Raw genomic sequence first — 24,258 nt, 5'->3', positions numbered from 1 at the left:
CACATTTGTGCGTACACAACATTAGTTTTGTTGCACACTCATACTTTAATAGAAGTTGAAACATTTGCCCAAGAAAACAAATCATTTTCTATGTCTATGCCATGAATAGAAATCATATGTATTTATTATTCTTTCATTGCTTAGAAATGGTTGAATAATATCAACATGATTTTCAAATTTATTACATAACCAAAATAAGTGTCCCTTTTAAAAATAACATTCAAAACAAGATACAAAATCCACATTATAAACTTTATTCAAATAAAAGGGAAAACTTTTATTATTAAACTTGTGCCATGTAATGTTTACCAATCGTAGGTTTCTTTTGAATGTATACATTTATCATATATGGCTTTCGATGGGCAGCAACTATATTTAACTGTATAGTTATTTTAAGTGGAACAAAATGTTACATTTTAACTATAGAGGTTACACTTTTTTTGAATCAAATAATATTTATTTTTACACCACAACTTACATACTCATACATCATTACATACTTATCAAATTTACTGTAATTAATTATTTTATTTTGGTACTAGCATTTCAAAAGCAAGGAATGGCAAGTCCTTACAAAAACAGTGACACTATTGGCACTATCAAATGATATCCAAACACATCCCAGAATGTCTTCCAGTTTTAAAAAGTTCAAAATTACTTCTCAACAAAACCCACTGTTTAATGAATGGTCTTTATACTGTTTTCTATGTTTTTTTTAGATCTAATATTCATCCGGAGAATGCTACCAACAATTTCCACGAGTTTCATATGCATACTTTTGAAAGAATTACCTCCTGCAATTCCTGCCATATGCTACTGAGGTAAGAAGCCATTAAGTTCACACACACTGACCATTTTTATCTCAACCCATATTCACATATATTTATAATTCTGACTCCTGTCTCCCTTCACTGATGAAATGTTGATCTTTTAGAGTTTTTCTATGGTATTTATTCACATATAATTTCAGAAAATACTAAACTAATGGTGCAGTGGATCTTCCGCTTGATTTGGTGTGGGCAGTCTGGGTTTGATTCCCACTCAGTGGCACTGTGATTGTGAGAGTAAGTGTTTGTCTGTCTTTCTATGTGCCCTCTGACTGACTAGTGACCAGTCTAGGGTGTCGTCTGCCTTTCATCCGAAGACAGGGTTAGGCTCGATGGGTGGTATGGAAGATGAATGAATGAGAAATTAATTTGGGTTAAAATCATATAGAGGTCACTCTTTTACACTGTAGACTCTACATCTCCTGTCTTAATTGCTTTCCTTATCTTTGCATTCTTGGGCATGCTCATAGACAACCTTAATAAACTGCAATGTCCTTGTCCCCTGTCTGCAGGGGCATTTTTAACCAGGGCTACCTATGCTCTAAGTGCGGTCTAGGCGCTCATAAAGAATGCCTGGGTCGTCTTGGCTGCTGTGGGAAAACGGGTAAGCTACCTTTATTTACATATATGCATACAAAGAGACATTGATACAGTGCATTTCAATTCAATCTTCAGCTGCTTTAATAAATATACAACAACATTTTCTATGAGAAACAAGGTGTCAATGTACAACATTAACCTGAATTGTATATACACAACTACTGTGTGCACACTATGACCGACAAAGGGGTGCATGAATGTTTATAGAAACATATGTGACTAAAATTTTTAGATGGTTGCAATGTCATTGCTCCAGAAAGGTTATTTAGGTGGATCTAGGGAATTCATGAGTTTAGACCCTTAACTGTGCCCTTAATACCAACAACCAAGGTTAGGCCCATATTCAATAAGCGTTTCTTTCTAATACTCATTCAAATACTCTTCTGCTTCCCTGTGAGGTTTTGACACAGAACACTGCAGGCAATGTCACTGTGTGCACTTGTAGTGCTCCTCCATGCTTAATAATATTTTTTTTACAGAGGAGCTTTTAAAAAAAACTTCTTTTTATTGTGCCCTTATTGCGTTTGCCACTCAGCTCCCTGTGCAGAAGCCTTGGCCGCTCTCAAAGAAATGGAAGGAAAACTTAAGAGGAGAAATAAAAAAGGCCTTCAGAAATCAGCTTCGTCTTGTACTTAGGAAAGCGTGTGAATTAGAGATAGTGAAATTCAAACTTTGCCAAATAATAATAATAAAAACTAAAATAAGAACTAAAACAGGCGGCCCAGTAAAAGAGTGGTTAGCTCCTCAGCCTCATATTCTGGGGTTTTGGGTTCGAATCCACGTTGGTCCACCTGTGTGGAGCTTGCATGTTCTCCTTGGGCCTGTGTGGGTTTTCTCTGGATACTCCTGTTTCCTCCCACGATCCAAAAACATTCATGGTATCCTGATTGGACACTCTAAATTGCCCTTAGGTGTGAGTGTGACTGAATTAGATTAGATTACTTTGTTGTTGTTGTATTCAGGGTGTCCCAAAGTCAACTGGGTTAGGCTCCAGCACCCCCGGTGACTCTTGTGAGGATAAAGTGGTTCAGAAAATGATTTGAATAACTAAAAAGGACATGGAAGGGCATGGCTGTGTTTCAAACTAAAGACATTCAACCACTAGTGTGCAAGAAGTGTGTGTTGCAACTATAGTGCGAGTTCCCCATAGCGAACCGCCACCTCGAGTTGTCCTGAGCATCTGTCACGGTGCTATCAGGTCGCAGAGGCAATAATGCCACCACCGGGGCCACCTAGCGCTATGTGCACCTGAGTAGATTTGGGCGACACCCGCCAAGGGAGAGCGTGGAACTGTGACGGCTGTGTTGTCGGTTTGAATTCCCTCACTCATTACTCCACACAGCTCTGCACCACCACTGCTGCGACACTAAGGAAACCGATACTTATGCAAGAGAAAAAAAAGTCCCTTTCAAAGTTGGCTTGAGAAGTTTTAAAGTGCTTCTAATATTTGCATATTGTAAACAAGACTTGTTTCATAATAGGGTCTTTCCGGAAATTTTGGTTCCAAAGTTATTTTCTCTTCTACTTTTTCGCAACGTCTCATCTCATTTTCTGAACTGCTTTATCCTCATTAGGGTCATGGGGGGTGCTGGAGCCAATCCCAGCTGTCTGAGGTGGGGGACACCCTAAGCAACCATTCCCACTCATACCTAGGGACAATTTAGAGAGTCCAATCAGCCTACCATGCACGTATTTGGAATGTGGGAGGAAACCGGAGTACCCGGAGGAAACCCACGCAGGCCCAGGGAGAACATGCAAACTCCACACGGATGGACATGACCTGGATTTGAACCCAGAACCACAGAGCTGTGAGGCCGACATGCTTTCTGCTATGTATTTATCAATTTTAGGTTTGCATTTTGTCTGTTGATGTTATAGATGAGCAAAGAAACTATAAAGAAAGAAAAAAGCAGAAGCTGCTACTGACCAAGAGGAAAAAAAACACTTATATAAATGTCTAAAGGGAAAAAAATGCTGTCATAGAGTGAGGCATTTAATCAAGGCTATTTCATAGTAATAAGAAAAATCGAAAATAGAAAAAAAGGACATACATTTCGCTTCATCCTTTTAGAAAACTGTTGGTTGATGTCATGACCAGCATATCATTTGATTCCCTGCATTCTTCTTGGGGCTATCCCAGATTTATTGGATACCTAAAAATGTATATTTCCAAGCATTCTTTTATCTTTTTTTCAATTTTAGATTCTGTCTTTGGACAGATTTCAAAATTTCAAAAGCCTGACATTACACCAGCTGTGTTGAACGCATCACATAACAAGAACAAACAATCACAGCTTCAATCTGCTATACTTGTGAGTGTGCACATGTGCCATAGATAAATTTTTGTTTACCTGCATCTGGGTTTGTTATCAGCACACTGTTTATATAACCAGTCAAAGTTCACTCAAAGCCCACTGCGAAACATTTCCTTGTGTTTTCGTGTATAAGCAACATTGTATGTTTGGGTGTGGATGTGTGTGCATGTTCTGTATTAGTACATATAGGGGTGTGTGTACATGTGTGTACGTGTTTCGTAAAGGTGTATAGCCACTCCCTCAGGGAGCCAATAACAGAAACTGGTGGAGCAAAAAACAAAATAACAAATACAGACACATACAGATCTGGCAACCTCTCCACTTCGCCAACCTCCATCGTCGTTACCTCCACTACCTGAGCTGTCAGGTAGCGGCAGCAAAACAAAGTGAACCGTGGTCAAACACGAGGCATCTGTCTTCACCACTAATGAGGGAGTGTTGCCTTGTACCGACGAAGGCGTGCAAGTGTTTGCATGCACCTGCTAACCTGTCACTCACTATGCCTGTTCTCAAACCTTTTTCAGATCCAGGCTCTGTCCGAACTCAGGTGAGCCGCCTCTATGTTTACGCTGATCTCAGCGTTGTGTGTCTGCTGTCCTTCTCTTGTCCCAAACTATGTTGTTCTCCTGCAGCTGTTTTGCAAACAGACTCCAATTGCCTTTTCTTGGTGCACCCTACCTGTGCAGATTTATCCCAACATGGGTTTGCTGTGTCGTAAAAGTTTTTTTTTTGCTGCATTGCTGATGTGTGCAATGCTATCAAGTAACTCCTTTACAGAAAATTGCACTAGGATTTTTACAATGCACTTAAAGAGTGTAGCTATAGCCTCGACTTGTAGGGATTACACTCTGATCGGAAGTAATTCTGATCAGCAAAATCATGAAAGTTGTGAAGAGGTGACATTGAAACACATCCTGCTTTATAAACTTATGAAGCGTGTTTCTACTGAGTAGTAAAGTTTGCAGCCTGCCAAAAGTTGAGAATAGGTGGTGCAGTGCATATGCACTGTAGTTGTCACTCACCTGCTTGTGCGATGTTATATTTTCTACATAAAGTACAACACGATTTTGTGTCTTAGTAAATAATAATAGTTCAGGTGCAAGAAAACTGATTAAAACCAGTGTAACCAAAACATTTTATATAATTGCTGCATTAACTAAAAGTATGGTCAATTACATTTTGATGACCTACATAAATACAATGAATTGCATTGTATTTTCTTTAAAATTTAGAAACTGTTTACAAACCAGAAGCATAAAAGTGTAATTTCTCGATTATTTAACATGAAAGAGTGTGCTGAATATTAGACAGGTGATCAAATTCTATGCTAAATGACCGATTTTCAATTGTGTTCTTGATTTAGATGCATTCTTGTCATTTATGATAATTTTGCATTGGTGGGGGAAAAAAAGATCAGTAGTACTTGGCTATCACTGTCTCATAGTCAAAAACACAGATGGGGATTTACTATTCCAAACCGTACTCATCTAAACAGAAATGTACTTGGAGAAAACATTTGTTTGTTGAAAAGTTTTTTTTTTCTTCTACAAATTGATATTTATTTGACCATTCTGAGCAGTGCATAAGATGCCTCTGGCCAATGGTTTCCATCTAATCTTACAAAACTCTGGAAGTGAAAATAACCCCAAACAAATGTATCATATTCTGCTTTTATTTATATTTTTTTGCGTCTGCAAAAGGGAGAAGTGACGCAAATCTGACATGAATTGGCATTATATACGAGATTATTTTTACTGTCATGCCACAAGGTGTATGAAGTTAATATATCACAATTTTATAGACCTAAAATTTAAATTTTTAATCATTAATTTCCACGTCTTTGTCACTGTGTAAACTTCATTTTGTGATTTTTTTTTTTTTCAGATCAAAGATCGAGATCCAGGTGAGAGGATTTATAATTTTATTTTTTTTCCCCTGCAGTGTATACATTTTCTTCTCTTTCTTGACCTTGCTTCAGATAATGATACACATTCATATTGTCGCAGGTGTTAGCTATTAGCAATAGATTTACAAATTATTATTTCAACCAAAAAATTGGTATGCAAATTGCACTAGGATTAAGGGCATACTTTTCATTTGATGTAAGTGTATGCCTATAGTTTTATTGCACAATGTGGGGACATAATTCCTGCACTTGCCTGAACAGTTCCCCTTAACTTGTATACATACTTTTTCCTGCACTCATATTTTTTTCTAGTACGATAACCTTACTCATTAATAGGTTAACATTTGTGGTGAAGCAGATGAGAACCAAACAATTTAACCTAAATACATTTTAAAAGGACAAATAGATAGGTCAAAAGTTCATCATTCTTTCACAGGTTAAATGATGAAATTAGTGTGCATGTGGCATAATCTGCACACCTCTCTTAGACAATGATTTTCTTTCCCCTTTCTTCATCCATTTTGCTGCAGAAAATCATTTCTGACTGAAGACACACCAAAATCAATAGGCATTTGATTGCTTCAGCCAGCGGCGTTTTATAATACGTCAGCAATGTTCTCTTAGTCTATTTTCATAAAGGTGCTCTAAACACGTTGCTTGTCCTTTAGTAGATAGGAATGCAATTCATGCCCCAAAGGCGCAATTCTCCATGACCGCATGTCTTTAAAAGTGCTTCTCAGGCGGGCTCATGCATGTCAGGCCGCCGGCCTCGGTGTCACAGCGCTGGAACACAAGCAATGCAGATAGATTAGCTATGTTCAAATGGACAATATTTGCCTTGAGCCGTCTTCTTTTCATTATTCGATTTCTTCAACTTCTTTTCCTTTTATTGCATTTCTATACAAACCTGTCAGTATACATGACCGAGAAATCTGTACTCTATGGATCTCAGACCTAATAGGCCAAGCGTGCATTATGAATGACCAGTAATTGCAAAGAAGCCAACAGTTGTGTACACTCAAACACACACACGCATAAGTGTATGTGCAGCCCGGTGGAGTGAGTGGATAGCGTGTTGGCCTCACAGCTCTGGGGTCCTGGGTTAAAATCCAAGTCATATCCGTCTATGTGAAGTTTGCATGTTCTGTGTGGGTTTTCTCTGGGTGGGTATATATATATATATATATATATATATATATATATATATATATATATATATATATATATATATATAATGAAAATATTATAATATAATATAAAAGAATATATATAGCAAACACCACTAATCTTATCTTGTTCATCTTTAAGTACTTGATTACCACCTATTTAGTGGGAGCATGATGCATATCTTTCTGTGTAATGATAACGAATAATGGGTTCAGATCATTTGCATGGCCAGTACACAGTGGACAAGGGCTATATTTATGTGTGCAGACATGCAACCTATACTCCCTTTGATTATCACCTAGAAAGAACCATGAATAGCTTAGTGGAGCAAAGCCTTAGAATGACAAGCATGCCCATTTAGACGCGAGGTCATAGGCACACGGACTCACATACTGATGATTCAAATCATTCACATTCGAAGGAACACATTAAAGAGCTAGTTTAAAAAAGTAGGAGAGCGCTGAGAATAACAATAGCAAAAATGGAATGTTGTTTTGATGACTCTTGCAAGTAGTCACATTGTCCTTTTTGCAGGTCTGCCCAAAATGATGGTGATCAGGAACTACTTTGGTGTACCCAGCCCGACTTCTGGTCCAGCACTCAGCATCCAGACGGGTGACATCATCGAATTAATCTGTGCCGACCTTCACAGCCCCTGGTGGCAGGTCAGAGTTTACACCACCTCTTAATCCACACATTTTAAAGTCATCACAACTGTGGACACTTTATAGCATAATATAACAGTGTCAGAGTAACACGTTAGTACAAGCTTCATATATATTCTGGGCCAGTTATTGTAAGTGTAGTTTTTGTTAAAATAGGACAGTAAAAGAAAAAATATTTTGTAAAATGATATATTATTATTTTCATGTCATGTTTTCTGAGCAATTTAATCCCATTTCATGCATGATTAGTTAATTTCATAATTTCAATAATTTCTTACTATTGCTTCCTGATATTTCTGATTATAGTATGATAATGTGGTCAATATTGCACGACAGTTCTTATGACACCTGTACTAAAACATTCATTCATTTTCTGAACAGCTTATCCTCTCGAGGGTCACGGGGGGTGCTGGTTCTATACCAGCTAACTATGATTACCAGGCAGGTAGCACCCTGAATCGGTGGACAGCTCCATAATAAAAGACCACTGTCTGCAGTTATATGCTCTGTGAAATGAAAAAAGTATAATAGAATAGACACACAATATAAAGTCTTCATCCAATCTTCAGCACTTTTAAAATGTATTAACTTGCACAGAAATAATTTAGTCATCAAACATGCAACCACAATTCATTCATTCATTCATCTTCCATATCGCACATTCTCACAAGCCTATCCCAGCCAAATTCAGGCGAAAGGCAGAATACACCTTTGACTGTTTAAGTACACCATCAGGTGGATTGCTACCAGAATTCAGCTGGATAACAGAACAACACAATACAGATGAATACAACAATGAAGTAACCTTGTGCAAATGGTTAACTGGAGGCAACTGAATCTGCACAGTCGACAAACATCCAATATCCATCACTTTTGTAGCCAGACAACCGTAATCATTTTCGTCATGGCCTCTGTGTGATAAATAGAATTGATCAGTGTAATTGGATTTAACTCACTGGCTGGCTTCTGTTTGCTCACTCAATTTCCCAACTATAATCATTATTACCTTCTTTGCAAGGATGTCACACAGATCCTTGGTGGCTACAAGGACTCATACATGAAAGGGCGGTGACCTCCATAGCTTGTCACAATCGCTAAAAGATAATCGTGTTTCAATAAGATCACAAAAATGAGCAGCACCTCTTTTTAAAATATCATCGACATTTTCCCCAACCTTAAACACATTAAAAAAATGCCGCTAAATTCATATCTGATCGTGTCTATCAATTTTCTGCATTATTTAATTACGTATTGCACAATAAATACATTACCTAACACCAAATTTTGTGGGTAATTCTATTATAAGTAAAAGTACATCTAACACAATTATAAACCTACTACACGTTCCTGATGAAGCATTTTCGCACAACACAATGACACACAATTAAGCTTCAGTGTCTGAACTGAGGAAGATAACTCCAGCATGGTTACTAGCAAAACCCTCTATCACTCTTTATACGGACTCCCTAGTGTTTATAAATCAAGACATTAGGATCATCCTCAACAGGGAAATAAAGGCTTCTCTTCCTGCCAGCCATTATTGGAACAATAGAATAACAAGGCCCGTATACTGTTTATGTACTGCTCTGTGTCCTGGACTAATTGTTCTTGAATTATAGAGACTGAGTCGCCCTGATGTACAGTACATAACACAATTATCTTCTCTATGCTTTCAGGGCAAAATCCTGTCAACAAAAGAAGTTGGCTTCTTTCCAAGCGACGCTGTGAAACCATGCCCATGTGTAAGCAACCTTTCTTTCTTGTTCTTCCACATACTTCTTTTTGTGTTTGATTTTACCTCCTTACTACTTTGAAGTTGTACATGACAGCAACTTTTACCCTCTTTAAAAAGGAGCATTTTTAGCTAAAATAATCCAACTATCGCTTGGCTATGCTGCAGAAAATATATAGCATTCATACTAGCCTCTGCAGAAGAGATTGATGCTTTTAGTATATCTACTGCTGCATTATCGCATGTATTGCATTGTGTTGTAAAGATAACAGCGACTCGGAGCATTGTCTTTATTGGGGACATAAAAGCACCTGGTTGAAAACATTAGCTTTTACGCACTTTTGCACTTTGGATTTGGCGCCAAACTAAATTAACACACTTAGTCTAGGTCATGTTAGGTTGTTGTTTACTTGCTGACAAAGTCAAAAACTGCTGTCCACTTTTTTCTCTATTTTGGTTTGCTGTAGGTCCCAAAGCCAATTGATTACTCCTCTCAACCATGGTAAGTTTACAAATGAGCTTTTACCGCCTAATTACATTGTCAATAGGAAGGTAGAAGCATTTCCTAAATCACTTCTTTATTGGTTAGAACTAAACACAGCAAACGGACAGATGTTAACAACACTGAATCGAGTTTCCTCCTTTGGTGGCGCCGATTTAAGAGCAAGTCACATGATGTTGTTTTTATAGTAGAAAATAGACAGTAGAAATGGAATGGAAAACAAGGGAAAATACATTTGAAAACAGTCTTTTCAGCTTTTCTTGCATCACTGTGGTAAATGTGGCAAATTAGGTAAAACGTAGTGTTTATTTCTCAGCCACATCCAATATTTGAATGGTATTTTTTTTATTTTTTTTTAATTGTCCAATTTACTGGTCACGCAAATGCAATCAGGCATTTTTTTGTGGTTAAATGCAACCATTTAGAGGCATCCAGGGTTTTTATTTTTGTTATAAATTATCTATACTTTGCATGTTCAAGGTTTGCGGGACCAATGGAGCGACTCCAAGCAGAAGCAGAACTCATTAACCGTATCAACAGCACCTACCTAGTCCGCCATCGCAGCAGAGAGTACACAGAATACGCCATCAGCATTAAGTAAGTCCCCATTGTTCAGTAATGATGAGTCAACATTTGCCGCTTACACATTGTTTTTAAAAAAGAAAGTAGTGATTATCTTTTTTGATGACATCGCTGACACAAGCGGTAATACAAGGCGATAATGTTTGTTCTCTGTGCTACAAAGCTCAGGAATAAACTTTTTTTTCTATTCCTAGATCACTTAATATATGTATTTTTATGCTTGTGAGTTAGAGACTCTATTTGTAAGCTGTTGGACGAGTAGTTAGCATGTCAGCCTCACAGTTCTGGGCTTGAGGGTCCGATTCCAGGTCGGTATTCACTGTGCGGAGTTTGCATGTTCTCCCCGGGCTAGGTTTTTTTTATTGGGTGTGTGGGTTTTCTCCTGGTACTCCACTTTCATCCCACACCTCAAAAACATGCCGGGTACGCTGGTTGAACACTGTAATTTCCCCTTCAGTGTGAATGGTTGTCTCTGTGCGTACCCTGCGATTGGCTGGCCATCAGGGTGTCCCTATTGTTAGCTGGGATAGGCTCCAGCACCCCACGTGACCCTTGTTTGAATAAGCAGTTTGGAAAATGATTGTTAGTTGTAAGCCACAAACCACATATTGTTTTAACCCTTTCACTATCACCATTGTTCTCGTTAATAATAAAATCATATGTTGTTGTAAAATTGTTTTATTCTGAAACCAGTTGTAGGCGTTCACCAGGTGAGGGAGGGAAATCAAGTTAAGCATCATTTTAGTAATGGTTCAAGAGATATCATTGGAAATAGTGCAAAACGAAAAGAATGTAGCCAGACTGGACTTGTTCTAATTCCTAGAAAGGCCCTTTGATCTTAATACTAAAATATGTGTTCGTGATAATGTTTGAAAAGCTTCAACGTATGCGCATTCTCAGTTTTTGTGTGTGTATTTGCCCAAGTTGCCAAGTAGGGGGAGTGTTGGATAAGAAAACAATTACTTCACATTGTTGCCTTATATTAAAGGACAACAGTGAATAATGTCGAATAGCCAAAGACGTTGAATGACAAACGTATGGGTGGGTGGGGGGAGCTGTTAGAGGCAGACAGCCCCTTCAGATCACCCATCATTCACACGTCACCCACCATCGAGACCCTATGCATTCCATTATGGTTTCACCATGGGGCCAGGGGCCAGCCACCGATCGATGGCGGTGATCAGAGAGGGAAATTACACTCATAACTTATTCAATGGCCCACAGGTACAACAACGACGTGAAGCACATAAAGATCCTGACGAAAGAAGGCTGCTTCCACATCGCAGAGAACAAGAAGTTCAGGAGTCTGTTTGTAAGTGTGTTAAGTCCCTCGCATTTTTCTATTTTTTTTTTTCAATTGCTCCACTGCAATTCATGAATAAATCATCACCTTCGTTAATGAAGTGTCAAAAGCCGGAATTTGATTTTGGCAGAGTGCATAAAAATAACTTCAGATTACAGCAACACATATTGGAAAGACTCATCATTTATACTGTATGTAGTGTCCATTAATATTATTTTTCAGGCTCATATTTGTGATGCACTGAGCAATTAAAACAAGCAATCAAATATTTTGTCATTGACTTGATAAATTGATTACACTCGGCATTCGTAGTACTTTTACACTATAATGTAATTCACCTACTGGTTACACACCATGAGGAGTAATGTGCTCTCCAATATCTTGCAAAAGGGTAGTTAGATGAGGTCAGAAGGCAGGGAATCGAACGCTTAACCTCTTGGGTAAAGCATACCACTGATCCATGCCACCCTGTTTCTGTTCTTTCAGGAGCTAATTGAGTACTACAAACTTCACTCTCTTAGAGAAGGCTTTCGGAGTCTGGATACCACTCTGCAATATCCATACCGAGAACTGGAGAATTCTGGAATGCATAAACTCAGTCGAACTGGTGGCAACAGTAAGTACGCCTGGGGGGGTTTTGAAAGAAAACCAAAATCCTTGTCACTTTTATTCATTTGAACTTTTCAAATGACTTTCAATAAATGTCACAACTTGAAAGCTATTCAGAAAAGGTTGAGGAACATGTTTTCCGCCATGTCCAGTTGTGTACCTGAAGCTAAAACAAACTCTGATATGTACAAATGTATTGAAACGGACCACTTAATCAAGTTATAAATTATTCTACATATTATAATGCTCATAAGGTCTACACCACTATGAGGTATAATCAAAATAACGATATCGTCAGCTCTCAATTAAACTGTTTAAATCTAATTCATTGGCTACCGTCTAACCAAAATTCAAATAAACACAATTATTTATTTATTTTACTCTATATGGGTATTCTGCATGCAAGGGGTTCCATAGACTTTTGTCTATCTAGTTTCAAATCCAAAAGGCCTTATTTTGACACATCTCACAGCTTTTATGTTCGTCTGTTATCCATCACAACAGTAACAGTAGGATGTCGAATTTCTGACCACAAGTAGCCCCACAGAGCAATGTTTTGATGAACGAGCAGTTCTGTGATCTGACACTTTTTCACCGCCAACCCCTCAAACCATTTTCCATTTGCTCTTAACAGTTTATGCTCCAACCCTGCATCTTGCTACTGTTGTTACTGGCTCGGCTGATTTCTCTGTCCATCGCTCTCACTGCTTTCTGTGCTTTCTTCATTCTTTTTACACTGCTTTAATCCACCTGGGACCATCTTCAGAGTCTTACAGTAAAATAGCTTCACAGCTATTTGCTGTTTGGAACAGTTTTGTCTCAACTGACTTTAGTTATTTTATTGTTGTTTCTTTTTCCTTCTGTGCTGTGCGTCTCATTAGATTTGACAACAGTATCTGCAGTTTCCAGACCATCAAATACTACAAATAAGTTACCTAGGGAGTTAAATTATCTGGTTAAACCTTCAATGAACTAACCAAAGTGTTGGCAAATACACTGTCTGGGCTTTGGAGCCTTAAGTGTATTTTGTTTATTCAAAAGAAACCACTAAATGAATCAAAGAACGTTTTTTTAAATCCCAATTATTTGAAAACGCATACATCGAAAGCAAAATGTTGATGTAATTTCAGCGTACCAAATAATGGATCAGTTATATAACAAAAAATAGCACGTATAATTCACTATCATATGTTCACAACCAGGGAATTAGTGGATTTTTTGAATTTTATGTCATAGTTCTTGAATTGTTCCTTTTTTTCTGAGAAAGACCTTATTTAGCAATAATGCAAAGGACATAGGTACCATTTATAAATCTTAAATATGTATTTTTCGCGGACAAAGGTAAGTGCATACAGCACAGGCAACTAAGGCACCAATAAGTATGTGACAAATGTATTAGCCCTGAATTAAAAAAAGATCTTCAAGGATCAATAGATACTAAACAATCTGTTCTCGAATGAAGTAGCACTTCAAAACAAAAAGAACATCAACTACTTGAGAGCGCCTTGACAGGAGATCAATCTGTAAAATTAAAGAAATACTACATAAAAGATAGTGTAGAGTTCTAAATCATTGGAATATTTCCATGGCACCTCTTCAGACTAAAGTAATTGTGAAACTTAGATATAAAAACATAATTTTTGGCTCCTGTTAAGACCTCAACAATAGCAGAACTGTTTTTCAAACCTAGGTCTTGTTTGAAATGAAACCAAAACAAGCGACTTTATGTTAGAGAATTTTGCTGGAGTTTCAGCAAGCATTTATTTTTTTTCTCCCGTGTATTTTCTCTGTTGTTTTTATTCACTTCTTCACTATCCTCAACATAAAACAACTCTGCCCGTTGTTGTTGTTTTGGAGCATCACAACTGCATTTGGATTGCAACACACTAAGATGGCTGTATGTGTGCTAAACATTTATTCTTTTTTACTTTGTCAGTCATTATCCATACTCACCATTGAGATTTCAGTCATTCTAATTAGCAGCTGAATGAAGTACAACTTAGTGTGCAGTAAGTTTCTTGTCTTTAGCGATTTGAATGAGAGCAGGTGTTGTTGACATAACTTAAACAGAGATTTTAATGAGATCTTTTTGCAGCAGCAAGTAACCAGACTGAAACCCCAAAATGTATGACACAACAATGTTTCAAACAGTACCTAGATTTTTCCACCATTGAGCAAAAACTGAAAAATCAATTTGTTGATGCCAACATTTGTGGAAATAGGAGAGTTCTACACTTTCCTCCTTACACGTTGATACCTGTGGGAATTGAAATAGATGATCAGAGACAACATGCTGATGGTCACATGGCTATACAAATGTTAACAGATTGGTTTGCATAGCAGTGCAGCACACATTCAGATTTTAGTCTTATTGTAAAGTGTGTGGACACTTTCTTCAAGCCGAGCATGAATTCTAATTGATGCTTTTTTGGAGAACAAATAAATGCTCCCATGCAAAATTATCACCTTCAACTTTGGATTGCTGATTCGATTCATTCTCCAAGCTGTGTGCTTGCTTTCTGTTGACAAGTGCTCTTATAGTAAAGCCAGCATTTTAATGTGTTTATATAAAAGAAGCATAAACTAAAACCACTATGTCATAACTATTGGATTCTGGGGTGCTCTTGCCTTGTTTCAAGTGGATGGACATGCTTCCTATTGTTGCTTTATAGCTGGTATCCGTTAGAGGCCGCAGAGCTGTCTCTCCGTGGGCTGATTAGTACTCGTTTCAAAAAGCAGCAGTGTTTGCCACCTCATCTCCCTTTACAGCATACCAATAATGCGAGTCGGTTAATTTGCCAGCAAGTATTGTGGAGAACAGCATGTTTCTCAAAGTGCAGTCATTTATCGGCCATTAGTGAGGACAAATGTTGACTTTGTGATGATGAAAAAACAATTGACTTGTAGTTGTCATGCAAGTTTTGGCCCAGTTTATATTAAGTATTCGCTTGTTAGGCATACGATTGGGTACCCTCTTACCAACTAATGAGATCTGATTTAAGAGCTGAATCATAAGATATTCAGATGAAAAAGCAAGCCTGAAGTGCCTAAATGAGGGAAAATGTTAGAAAAATCAAATTGCATATTTATACTGTTGCAGAATGCTTTTTTCACTAAAAGTTCCTTAAAAATAAATAGCAAAGTTGGCCGTTAAACAATCATAGACTATAGTAATATTTGAGATGCAGTAAAAGTACAGTGGTACCTCGAGATATGATCTTAATTCGTTCCGGGACTGAGCTCGTATGTCGATCTACTCGTAACTCAAATTAACATTTCCCATAGCGATTAACTAAAAACTAATTAATTTGTTCCAACCCTCTGAAGAAAACAACAAAAACAGGATATTGGATTGGAAATAACATTTTTATTTGTTCTAATTTGCCATCTATTAACAAAGTAACAAAGAACTAGTGGTTTAATAGTACTAAAATGTGTTTAATAGTATACTAAAATTAGACGGAATTCGCGTAGAGGAGAGAGAGGGACAGAGAGAGGGGGAACTTTTTGCATGGCAGTGCACTCATGACATAACATAAACACATTTAAATGAACTTGGATTACGATGCAGACACTCAATAATAAATTTAATCTCAAATCTGGTATCTCATTGCTCGTATTTCGGGGCACTTGTATGTCGAGGTAACGCTGTATATATATTTATAATACTATATCTGCCCTAATGCAGTTTGGGTTGAGCAGTTTTATTTAATGTTGTGGCAAAGTCATCTTTTTTATGCTTCATCCCATTTTCATGTCTGGTCCTTTTCCTATGGTAGCTTTCTTATTTCTCCCACACATATATGATGATAATAACCACCAAATCTTTTAAGTAGGTTTCCCCTGCAAGGCACATACAGCGCAGCACCTCTTTAATTGGATCAATGTTTGTAGCTTATTTTTTTGAATAGTGGAAAAGCAAAATAAAAATGCAGTAGCCCTTTGGGTTGCCAGTTTTTTTTTCCTGATTGAAAAATATCGATAGCTTTTGTAAATAATTGCTAAATTCATTATATTTAAGTAATAAGGATGTTAAATTAAACTGTTACATTGATTTTTCAGGGGATTTCTTTAGAAAAGTGTGCAATAGTTCTACTTTTATTAGAAATGAAGTAGAGATGAATGATGATCAATGTTCTCTAACTCTTCTTTTAAGGATCAGTACAGATTAAAACAGGAGGTGTCTCTGCAATTCAGGAGTGCTTTTTTTCCATTAAATCACCTATTTGGGAATGGTTGACCTTTAAATGATTGGGGACAATCTTTGTAGTTTTATTACCGCTGAACACTAAATGGTTCTTCCTGGAGGTGTTATGAAAATTAGATGAATGTCGAAAGAGCCGTAAACTTCACATCTGTGACTTGTAGAACATTTCTTACCCAAGGCTGTGTTGTTTTGTCACCTCTGAAAATGTTTTTCTTTGCTTCTCTTTCTTACCCCTCTCCAATCCCCTTACCTCTGCCCCTCTGCCCTCTCCCCCTGCACCCCCACACTTCCTGCTTGGCTCACACCACCGTAGCCCCATTGCTCTGCGGCATCTCTTTTGTAACCCCTGCCGGCTACAGCTTTGTACCTCCTTCCTCTGCCCCCTTCTGGTCAGGTACAGGTATCACTTCTCTTTCTGTGTCCTAACACCAATGTCACCTTGTTATTAATTACTAAACCAGAACCTGGACAATATGTTTTAGACTTCCATAGAAAGCAACATATGTCTATCACTATCAATGAGTTTTAACACTTATGTTGAGACCAAAGTTATTACCGCAAAAGTACACCAGCCAATTGGATTCCCCGGACCATATTGCTGGGACATGTGCACTTTTTATAAATCAGCCCTGAGCAGATCTAAATGGCAGTGCTGTAAGATTTTTTTTTATTATTTTTGGGTAACTACACAATATGTGGGTGACTTTGTCCTGTGTGTGCACCTGTCAGACATAAAGGTGCAAGCGTCCAAACTCTCAGAACACCTCAGATATTCTATCCCAACGGCCATAGTTGTAAAGGTCTGACATTCCATTTCCACATGTCAGCCTCACTCGGCTCCAGCCAACTTTCACTCTCCACAGGCGAGAGGAAGTCGGGCTGGTGAAAAGGAATAGAAATAGTGGAGTGTGGAGGAAGGGAAAATAAGTGTTATAATTTTCATGGAATGAGGAAAAGTCTAAATGTAGAAAATCTAAATTTAAAGAAACAAATAGGAACAAACACTACGCACTGTAAGCGTGAACATAACTGGGATTGTAGAACATGGCAGAACATAACATATCTACAAGAATGAACTGAAAAAAAGCACTAAATAGAATTGAATGGACAGTGAAGAACGCCTGATTGCAAGAATCTGATTGGGTAACAGCACTAGTGCTGACAAGCGAATGAAATGTAATCAATGAAAAAAGACTTCAATTAGAAACACAGTTAAACATATTAAAACATAGCAAAGACAAAAACAAATGTTGTAATGGATCGGACATCTAGTTTATACCCAAGCTGTAAAAATGGGCAGAAGGAAGTAATTAATACAAAAAGTAGGTAAATGTGCACATTGTTTTGAGTCCATTCTGTTTTCTTTTTTCTTTTCTACATCTCATTTCATATCATTGCAAATTGGGAAATATGCAACTGTTGTGCTAATGAACATACACCAGATGTCATTGTGTGTGTGTGTTTTTTTTTTAAATTATTAATATTATTATCATGCTCATAATGTTCCAACCTATCTCTCCGTGTTTCTCTACAGTGTTTACTCCAAAAGTGATTGGCGTGGCCATTGCACGGTACGATTTCAGTTCACGGGATACACGCGAGTTATCACTACAGGAGGGTGACGTGGTCAAGATTTACACTAAGTCCGGAGCCAACGGGTGGTGGCGGGGCGAGGTCAATGGGAGGGTAAGTGGCAGAGCTCATCTTTGAAAAAAAAATCAATCAGGGAAATGTTGTGTGGTGGAGGAAGAAAAAAATCATTTAAATTGTATTTTTTTTATTATTGTAGTTGAAAACAAAATTCACAAATAGCAACTAAAATTTGAATATATATTGCTAGAAATATATTTAAGACAATCAGATACAGAGGCATATTTGCTGAATATTTTCACTTTATTTTGCAATTTTGTATAATGTTATGTCTTTATATTTTCTAAATTCTTTTTATCATTGATGCAAACATCATTTTACTACAATTTGTGATCTGCTAAATGTTTCAACCTCAAAAGCAGTGCATTTAGCACTTATAGCGATTCAATGGCGACTTAATAATATCACCAGCACTATCACAAAGCAATTATAGAAACAATCAATAACATTCACAAATTCAATGTTTGAGCATGCAACTCATGCATGTACATCATCATGAGCCGTTTTGAAATCAATACATATACCGAAACATTGTCTGAAACAAAATACTTCATCCACACCACAATTTAAAACATATCCGTGTGAAGAATGCTTAGTCACATTTGTAGTGTAGTTAAAGTAGCAGATGAAGATTTTAAACTACAACTCAAGAAAAACTCAGAAAATACAACTTTAAGGAATAGTCCATGCAATTTCAGTCAACAAATAAAAGTCAGGTTTGTTAATAATATATGGCACTGTTTTTGATTTAACATCTTTTTTTCCACCAGATTGGCTGGTTTCCATCCACCTACGTAGAGGAAGGCGAGTAGCGAACGGACTAATGAAGAAAAATCACGCTATTGAAATCAATGAGTCAAGAGCCAGCAAAGCCTTGGTACTTTTATCCATCCCGAGGCCTTGAGCAACAAAGAAAGGGCTGTTGAATGCTGGTGACGCAAGGTTAGCCCCTTCTATTCCACATAGTTTGGTATGGCTAACTAACTCCACCGTCTACAAGTAGCAGCTTGCCTGTCAGCGGGGCACGCAAGCTCGCCAGACGCCTAGCCATCCATAATATCCCGCCTCTTTCTGCCTGAACTACAGACCCAAAATCCCACCTGTTTTTGCCTGCCAACTTGGCCGGCGCAGACATGTCAAAAAACGGCAACTCACATGCCATTCTTCCAATTTATGCACTCATCCAGCCATTCACCAAAACGCCACTCCTTCCACCTCCCGTGGGAATAGTGTCATCTGCCCTGAGGGGAAAAAAAGGTCCTTATTTTTCTCCACTTTCCAGTTTGGAAAATTTTTAGTGGCTTTGACCTTGCTTGTGGTTGTTCCATTAATAAGAGTGCTTATTGATGACTTGATGGCACACACAGGCACACCAGCCACCCCTCAAAGTCCCCTCTTTGATTGTCAACGCCACACTTCCACTCATACAGGAGATGGAAGATAAAGATGGTGTGTGCGAACAATTGATGGCCCTTGTTCCAATTTTCCTCTGGCTGCTCACATGCTTTATCTCCGGCGCAGACTCTCGTGTTTTCGCTTGTGTTGGCCGTTAGTGATCCGCTTGCTTATCGCTGGCAAAAGCCCATTCGCCGAAGGCTTTATCTTATTGGAGGTAGTAGGGCCTTGTTGGGGAGAACACCCCACATAGTCTGACTACCACCAGAGTTGAAATGAATCCTTTTGACTTAGGTTATAGCCAAAAAGTCATTTACATGCTTGTTCTTAGCCAAATACCATTGAAACACTTTTTTTTAAAACAACGTGGAGTAAAAGTATAAAAGGCCATTGAGTCTAAAAAAAAATACACATTTTATAGTGGAAATCTTTGCTTTTTTGTACCTATACAACATATAACTATCCCATAATTTGTATAAAAAGGACTGTAGGAAACAATTAGACTACTATTCAACATCAAATGTAGGCACTTTTGGGGAATTAAGTTCATTTATTCATTTATTTTCTGAACCGCTTATCCTAACAGGGGTCTCGAGGGGTGCTGGACCCTATCCAAGCTTGTAACTACAGGCCTCGGGCAGGGGAAACCCTGAATCTGTTGCCAGCCAATCACAGGGCACAAGGAGAAGTACCACCATTCATGCTCACACTCATACCTAGGGGAAATTTAGAGTGTTCAACCAGCCTACCCTGGTTGTGTTTTGGATGTGGGAGGAACCGAAGCACCATTGGTCCCACACTTCTGGGGTCAAGGCTTCAATCCCAGAACTTCTTTGGGTTTTCTCCGGGTACTCTGGTTTCCTCCCACATCCCATAAACATGCATGTTGAACATGCTAAATTTGCCCCTAGATATGAGTATAAGCGTGTGAGAAAAAATGGTTCAGAAAATGAATTATTACAATGCAATAGGTTACCTTAATGTTTTATTTTCTTCAACATTATTAAGTGACCTTTAGAGAACGATGTTTACATTTTGCATACTTAATGCATGAATTCCCTTATATTCCTATTAGTTAATATTAATCCCAGCTAAAGAATTCCTTGCCAAAACATTTCAATACATGTGTAAACCTTTTTTTAGTGCAAAACAGCATCCCATATAAAGTCTCAATTTTAAATTGGTATTTGGCTGCACGTTCTGCTTTCTCTCATCCCACAAATAACAGCTTCCACACTTAGACTCACGCGTGATATTTCAAAAACATCACCCCCCTTTTTCACCTTTTTTTCCTGTGAAGAGGCTACTGTGTGTGTTAAAATTCATGGGAAGGAAAAAAAACACGTAATGTACATAAGATACTGTAGATTATTCAGTGCACACACTATTGCACGGCCCAAAGGTGACATTGAGGTAGAGCCACTTGTTAGTCAGAAGTCAGAGACTTTATGTGATGAACAGATGGACCCCCCCTCTGGAAAGGCACCTCAGGGCGTCGTGACCTCATGGTGTGAGGCCCCAGGCTATCGTACCACTACTGATTTCCTAAGATGCGCACATATTTGTAAAATATGCTGTTCCCTCCTGATTAGATGTGTTATATTTGGGTATGATAAATGCAGACAAAGCAAATGCTCATTGTTATATTTGTTTGTGTTCCTTACCCTCCTGCTCATTATTTGCTCATACTCTACAGTTTTTCCTAAATTTCCCTAAACATGGGTCCACAAATCAACACTAGATGGAAGGCGTGACCGGACGTTTGGTTGACGGAAAATTGGTCCACGGACGTTTCGTCGAACAGATGTTTGGTCGCCGGATTTGCTCGCTCTCAAAATTAGAATCATGAGAGAGAGAGGGAACTGTCCGTCGACCAAATGTCCGTTCGACAAAACGTCCGAGGACCAAGTGTCCGCCAACCAAACGCCCGTACGACGAAACGTCCGGGTACCGATGGAAGGCTCATTCATTTCTGATGCTCATCTGCAGACTGATGAAGTTTGGAAATGACTTGATTTATTTTCAACAAAATATAAAGTGGTATTTGAACAAGTCATTCTTGGAGAGGGACTAAGACCGTTCTGATTTCTGACTAAGACCTTAGATTTCATTCTCGGCTTCCAGAAATAGCACATCGAATAATGAGCTTACCCATTTTTACCCTTTGGTAAATTTAACCGCCTGCAGGTGCCAGAAAGTAAAATCCTAACTGTCTAGTCGAATATGAAGATCCTCTGGGGAGACCGGAATTGGGTTTTGCTATTGGTAGCATGTGGTAATCCACTCCCACCCATTATTTCTTTCAAAAGTGTTTCCGGATTAATTCAAAAGATATTTTTTTAAATCTTTAGGCAGAGGGGAGGTTCGAGGCTATCGTGGATCTAATCATTTTACCATTTTTACCCTGCTGCATAACCCTCTGTCACTTCCTCCTCTTCTCAGTCCCTGGCACTCTTTTCCCCACCTATCTTTAATGCAATCTATGTCCTCCCATTTTCAATGTGAATTCTGTCCCTCACATGGTGCTTCTGAGGGGTGTGTGGTGCGATGCTTCATCAACAACCAAAGCAAAACGTTTCAAACGGAATTATCAAATTGATTTAACACACCAGTTACTAGATGTCCTTCAAACGTGATCTTTTCACACCCTAGAAAATCATGAAGTCACCTCGCGTTGTGTGCCAGTGCACGTTTCTCTGGTTTGAGTTTGTGTATGCTCTGTTATTGAACCAAAGATGTTCTTTATGCTATGTTTACTGTACAGTCGATATTGTTGTCTTATACCATGGTACAACCACTGTGGCCTAAATTTAAAAACAGCTCAGGCCTATGTAGCATTCCCCCTTGTAAATCTTTGCTGTATTATAATGTAAAATATGTTGATAGTATAAAATTAAAATATGTTACTTATTCTAATCAGATGTCATCCGTGTGTCTGCCATGGAATTGTTTACATTATGGTTGGTCTATAAAGACATTTAAGAATACATTTTAACATGAGAATGACATTTTCTTCATTTATTTTGCCTTATCCTCACATGGACTGTGTTTGTTGAATTATGAAGATCTTTTATATAATCTATTTTGTGAAGGTAAGCCTTTTGACATTGTTTTTAAAGAAATTGTAAATTATAAAAGGGTCCTCTTGCCTAGAGCAGTACAATGGAAAGCTCTGATTCCACACCTGTGTTAGAGACAGCTCATAAAATTCTATCCATGCATACATTTTTTTTTGTCCTACTGTCAAAAAATGTATATATAGACACTGATTGTTTAACATGGCCAACTTTTAAGCCTATTGGAGTCGACTTTGAGGTTTAGCGACGAGATTTGGCCACAGTGATCACATATAATTGTTAGATTGTTAGGCTAACTGTGGAAGTAAATAACCTGCATTTTTGTCACCATCTTAGGTAATAAGTGTGAATCAATGTGGGGTTTAAGACTGTCTCTTGTGAGGTTTCATCAAGCTGACATTTCATCCCATCTTAAATTCTCCCTACCATAGCGAGGACGATCATGAAACGTCAAAATTTCTTCGTATGCATTAATCACACAGTTGTGTTTGTGTGGGTAAGTCAGTGGCGGTCACTTGACCATCTGGTACAGCACAAGACTAAAGTTTGGACTCCAAAATGTCCAGTGGTTTTTTTTGTCTCTTATGTCCAACAGGAAAGACTTGGCCTGGTCTATTTGGGACACACTGGTCCACTTCCAGCTGATGTGGGAACAACAATGAGACAGATGGCAGGTGATATCAACATTTGACCAGGCAAAGAATTACCTGCTCTTATCTCTCTTCATGATTTGAAAAATTAACTTTGCACTCAAGAACAGGTTTAAATGTTAGAATACAAGCCAACAGTGCATTAGCCACAATTTGGTTACAGTATTATTGATTTATTTTTGTATTTTATGCATAACAATGTACAATAATTCATATTTCTCATAGTTGGACTAAAACAATGACACAAATATAAAGTTTCCTAATTATTGTCAAACTATGTTTACTACTATGTCTAACTAAATTATTGTGTATTTCACTTTATAGTCTTAGTTAATCATTTACAGTAGAACACAGCACTATCCAAATCTTTCCAAGCTGAAGTGTCATTTGTAGCATCTGATCCCACTGGCATCCTTTTCTCCTGAAATCCATTTTTTATTTTTTTCATGCTGCAAATCTCATATAACGTCTCCTATATTTTGAATCCCCCTGCTCTCCACATTTGCCAGTCTATTTCTCACTGCTGCTCGTGCTGTCTCAAGGTTTATTGCTGTCTTTTGGAGCCACGAGGGAGTCATCATTGCTGCCAGACGGTGGTGGCTGCTGTGTGTAAATATCAAAAAATACTCCCGCCCCCCTGAGTCTCCCACCCTCCATGTTTTCCTGGACTATGAACAGCATCTCATGAACACTAAGGTGCATACTATAGAACAAACTCCCGATAGCTCATCACCACAAAATGCACATTCGTCAACTGTTGCCAGCATCTTTTTCTTACAGGTTGTGACAGTATTCTCTGATCTATAGAAGACTTCCATAACATATACGGTATGTATATTGCACTGCAGATGTTTTAGCATAACTTTGCATTTTATACAGTTTCTGGCTAGAAGCTTTTTCTTCCCTAGCTTTTGAAGGACACCCTTGGAGCTTTACATTGTATTCAAGTTTGTGTAGGGTGACTGCATTCACTCCAACTGGCTCCAACATGAAAGAAAAGCATACGCTCATGCATACTGAAAGCCAGCACACTCCTCTAGAACTGCACTTTTGCCGTAGGTAACTCTGCAC

General features: G+C 38.1%; 1 protein-coding gene across 3 annotated transcripts in view; it reads left to right on the top strand.

Annotated features, from left to right (window-relative positions):
• vav3a (vav 3 guanine nucleotide exchange factor a) overlaps positions 1 to 22,449 on the top strand; it is a 56,872-nt gene extending 34,423 nt beyond the window's left edge. For 2 of the 3 annotated variants that reach the window (XM_077736115.1, XM_077736116.1), the window contains exons 16-28: positions 720 to 821; positions 1,340 to 1,431; positions 4,267 to 4,289; positions 5,627 to 5,645; positions 7,350 to 7,480; positions 9,157 to 9,222; positions 9,680 to 9,714; positions 10,195 to 10,311; positions 11,521 to 11,608; positions 12,086 to 12,215; positions 16,729 to 16,809; positions 17,950 to 18,101; positions 18,836 to 22,449. In XM_077736115.1, the coding sequence (XP_077592241.1) occupies positions 720 to 821; positions 1,340 to 1,431; positions 4,267 to 4,289; positions 5,627 to 5,645; positions 7,350 to 7,480; positions 9,157 to 9,222; positions 9,680 to 9,714; positions 10,195 to 10,311; positions 11,521 to 11,608; positions 12,086 to 12,215; positions 16,729 to 16,809; positions 17,950 to 18,101; positions 18,836 to 18,877 (1,078 nt within the window). In that variant the 3' untranslated portion in view covers positions 18,878 to 22,449. The remainder of the gene's footprint in view (positions 1 to 719; positions 822 to 1,339; positions 1,432 to 4,266; positions 4,290 to 5,626; positions 5,646 to 7,349; positions 7,481 to 9,156; positions 9,223 to 9,679; positions 9,715 to 10,194; positions 10,312 to 11,520; positions 11,609 to 12,085; positions 12,216 to 16,728; positions 16,810 to 17,949; positions 18,102 to 18,835) is intronic. The other variant, XM_077736117.1, reaches the window with a different exon arrangement.
• The last annotated feature ends 1,809 nt before the right edge of the window (positions 22,450 to 24,258 follow it).

The sequence above is a fragment of the Stigmatopora nigra genome, chromosome 16 (assembly GCF_051989575.1).
Source record: "Stigmatopora nigra isolate UIUO_SnigA chromosome 16, RoL_Snig_1.1, whole genome shotgun sequence".
Lineage (NCBI taxonomy): Eukaryota > Metazoa > Chordata > Actinopteri > Syngnathiformes > Syngnathidae > Stigmatopora > Stigmatopora nigra.
This window is presented reverse-complemented; position numbering and strand designations above follow the sequence as displayed.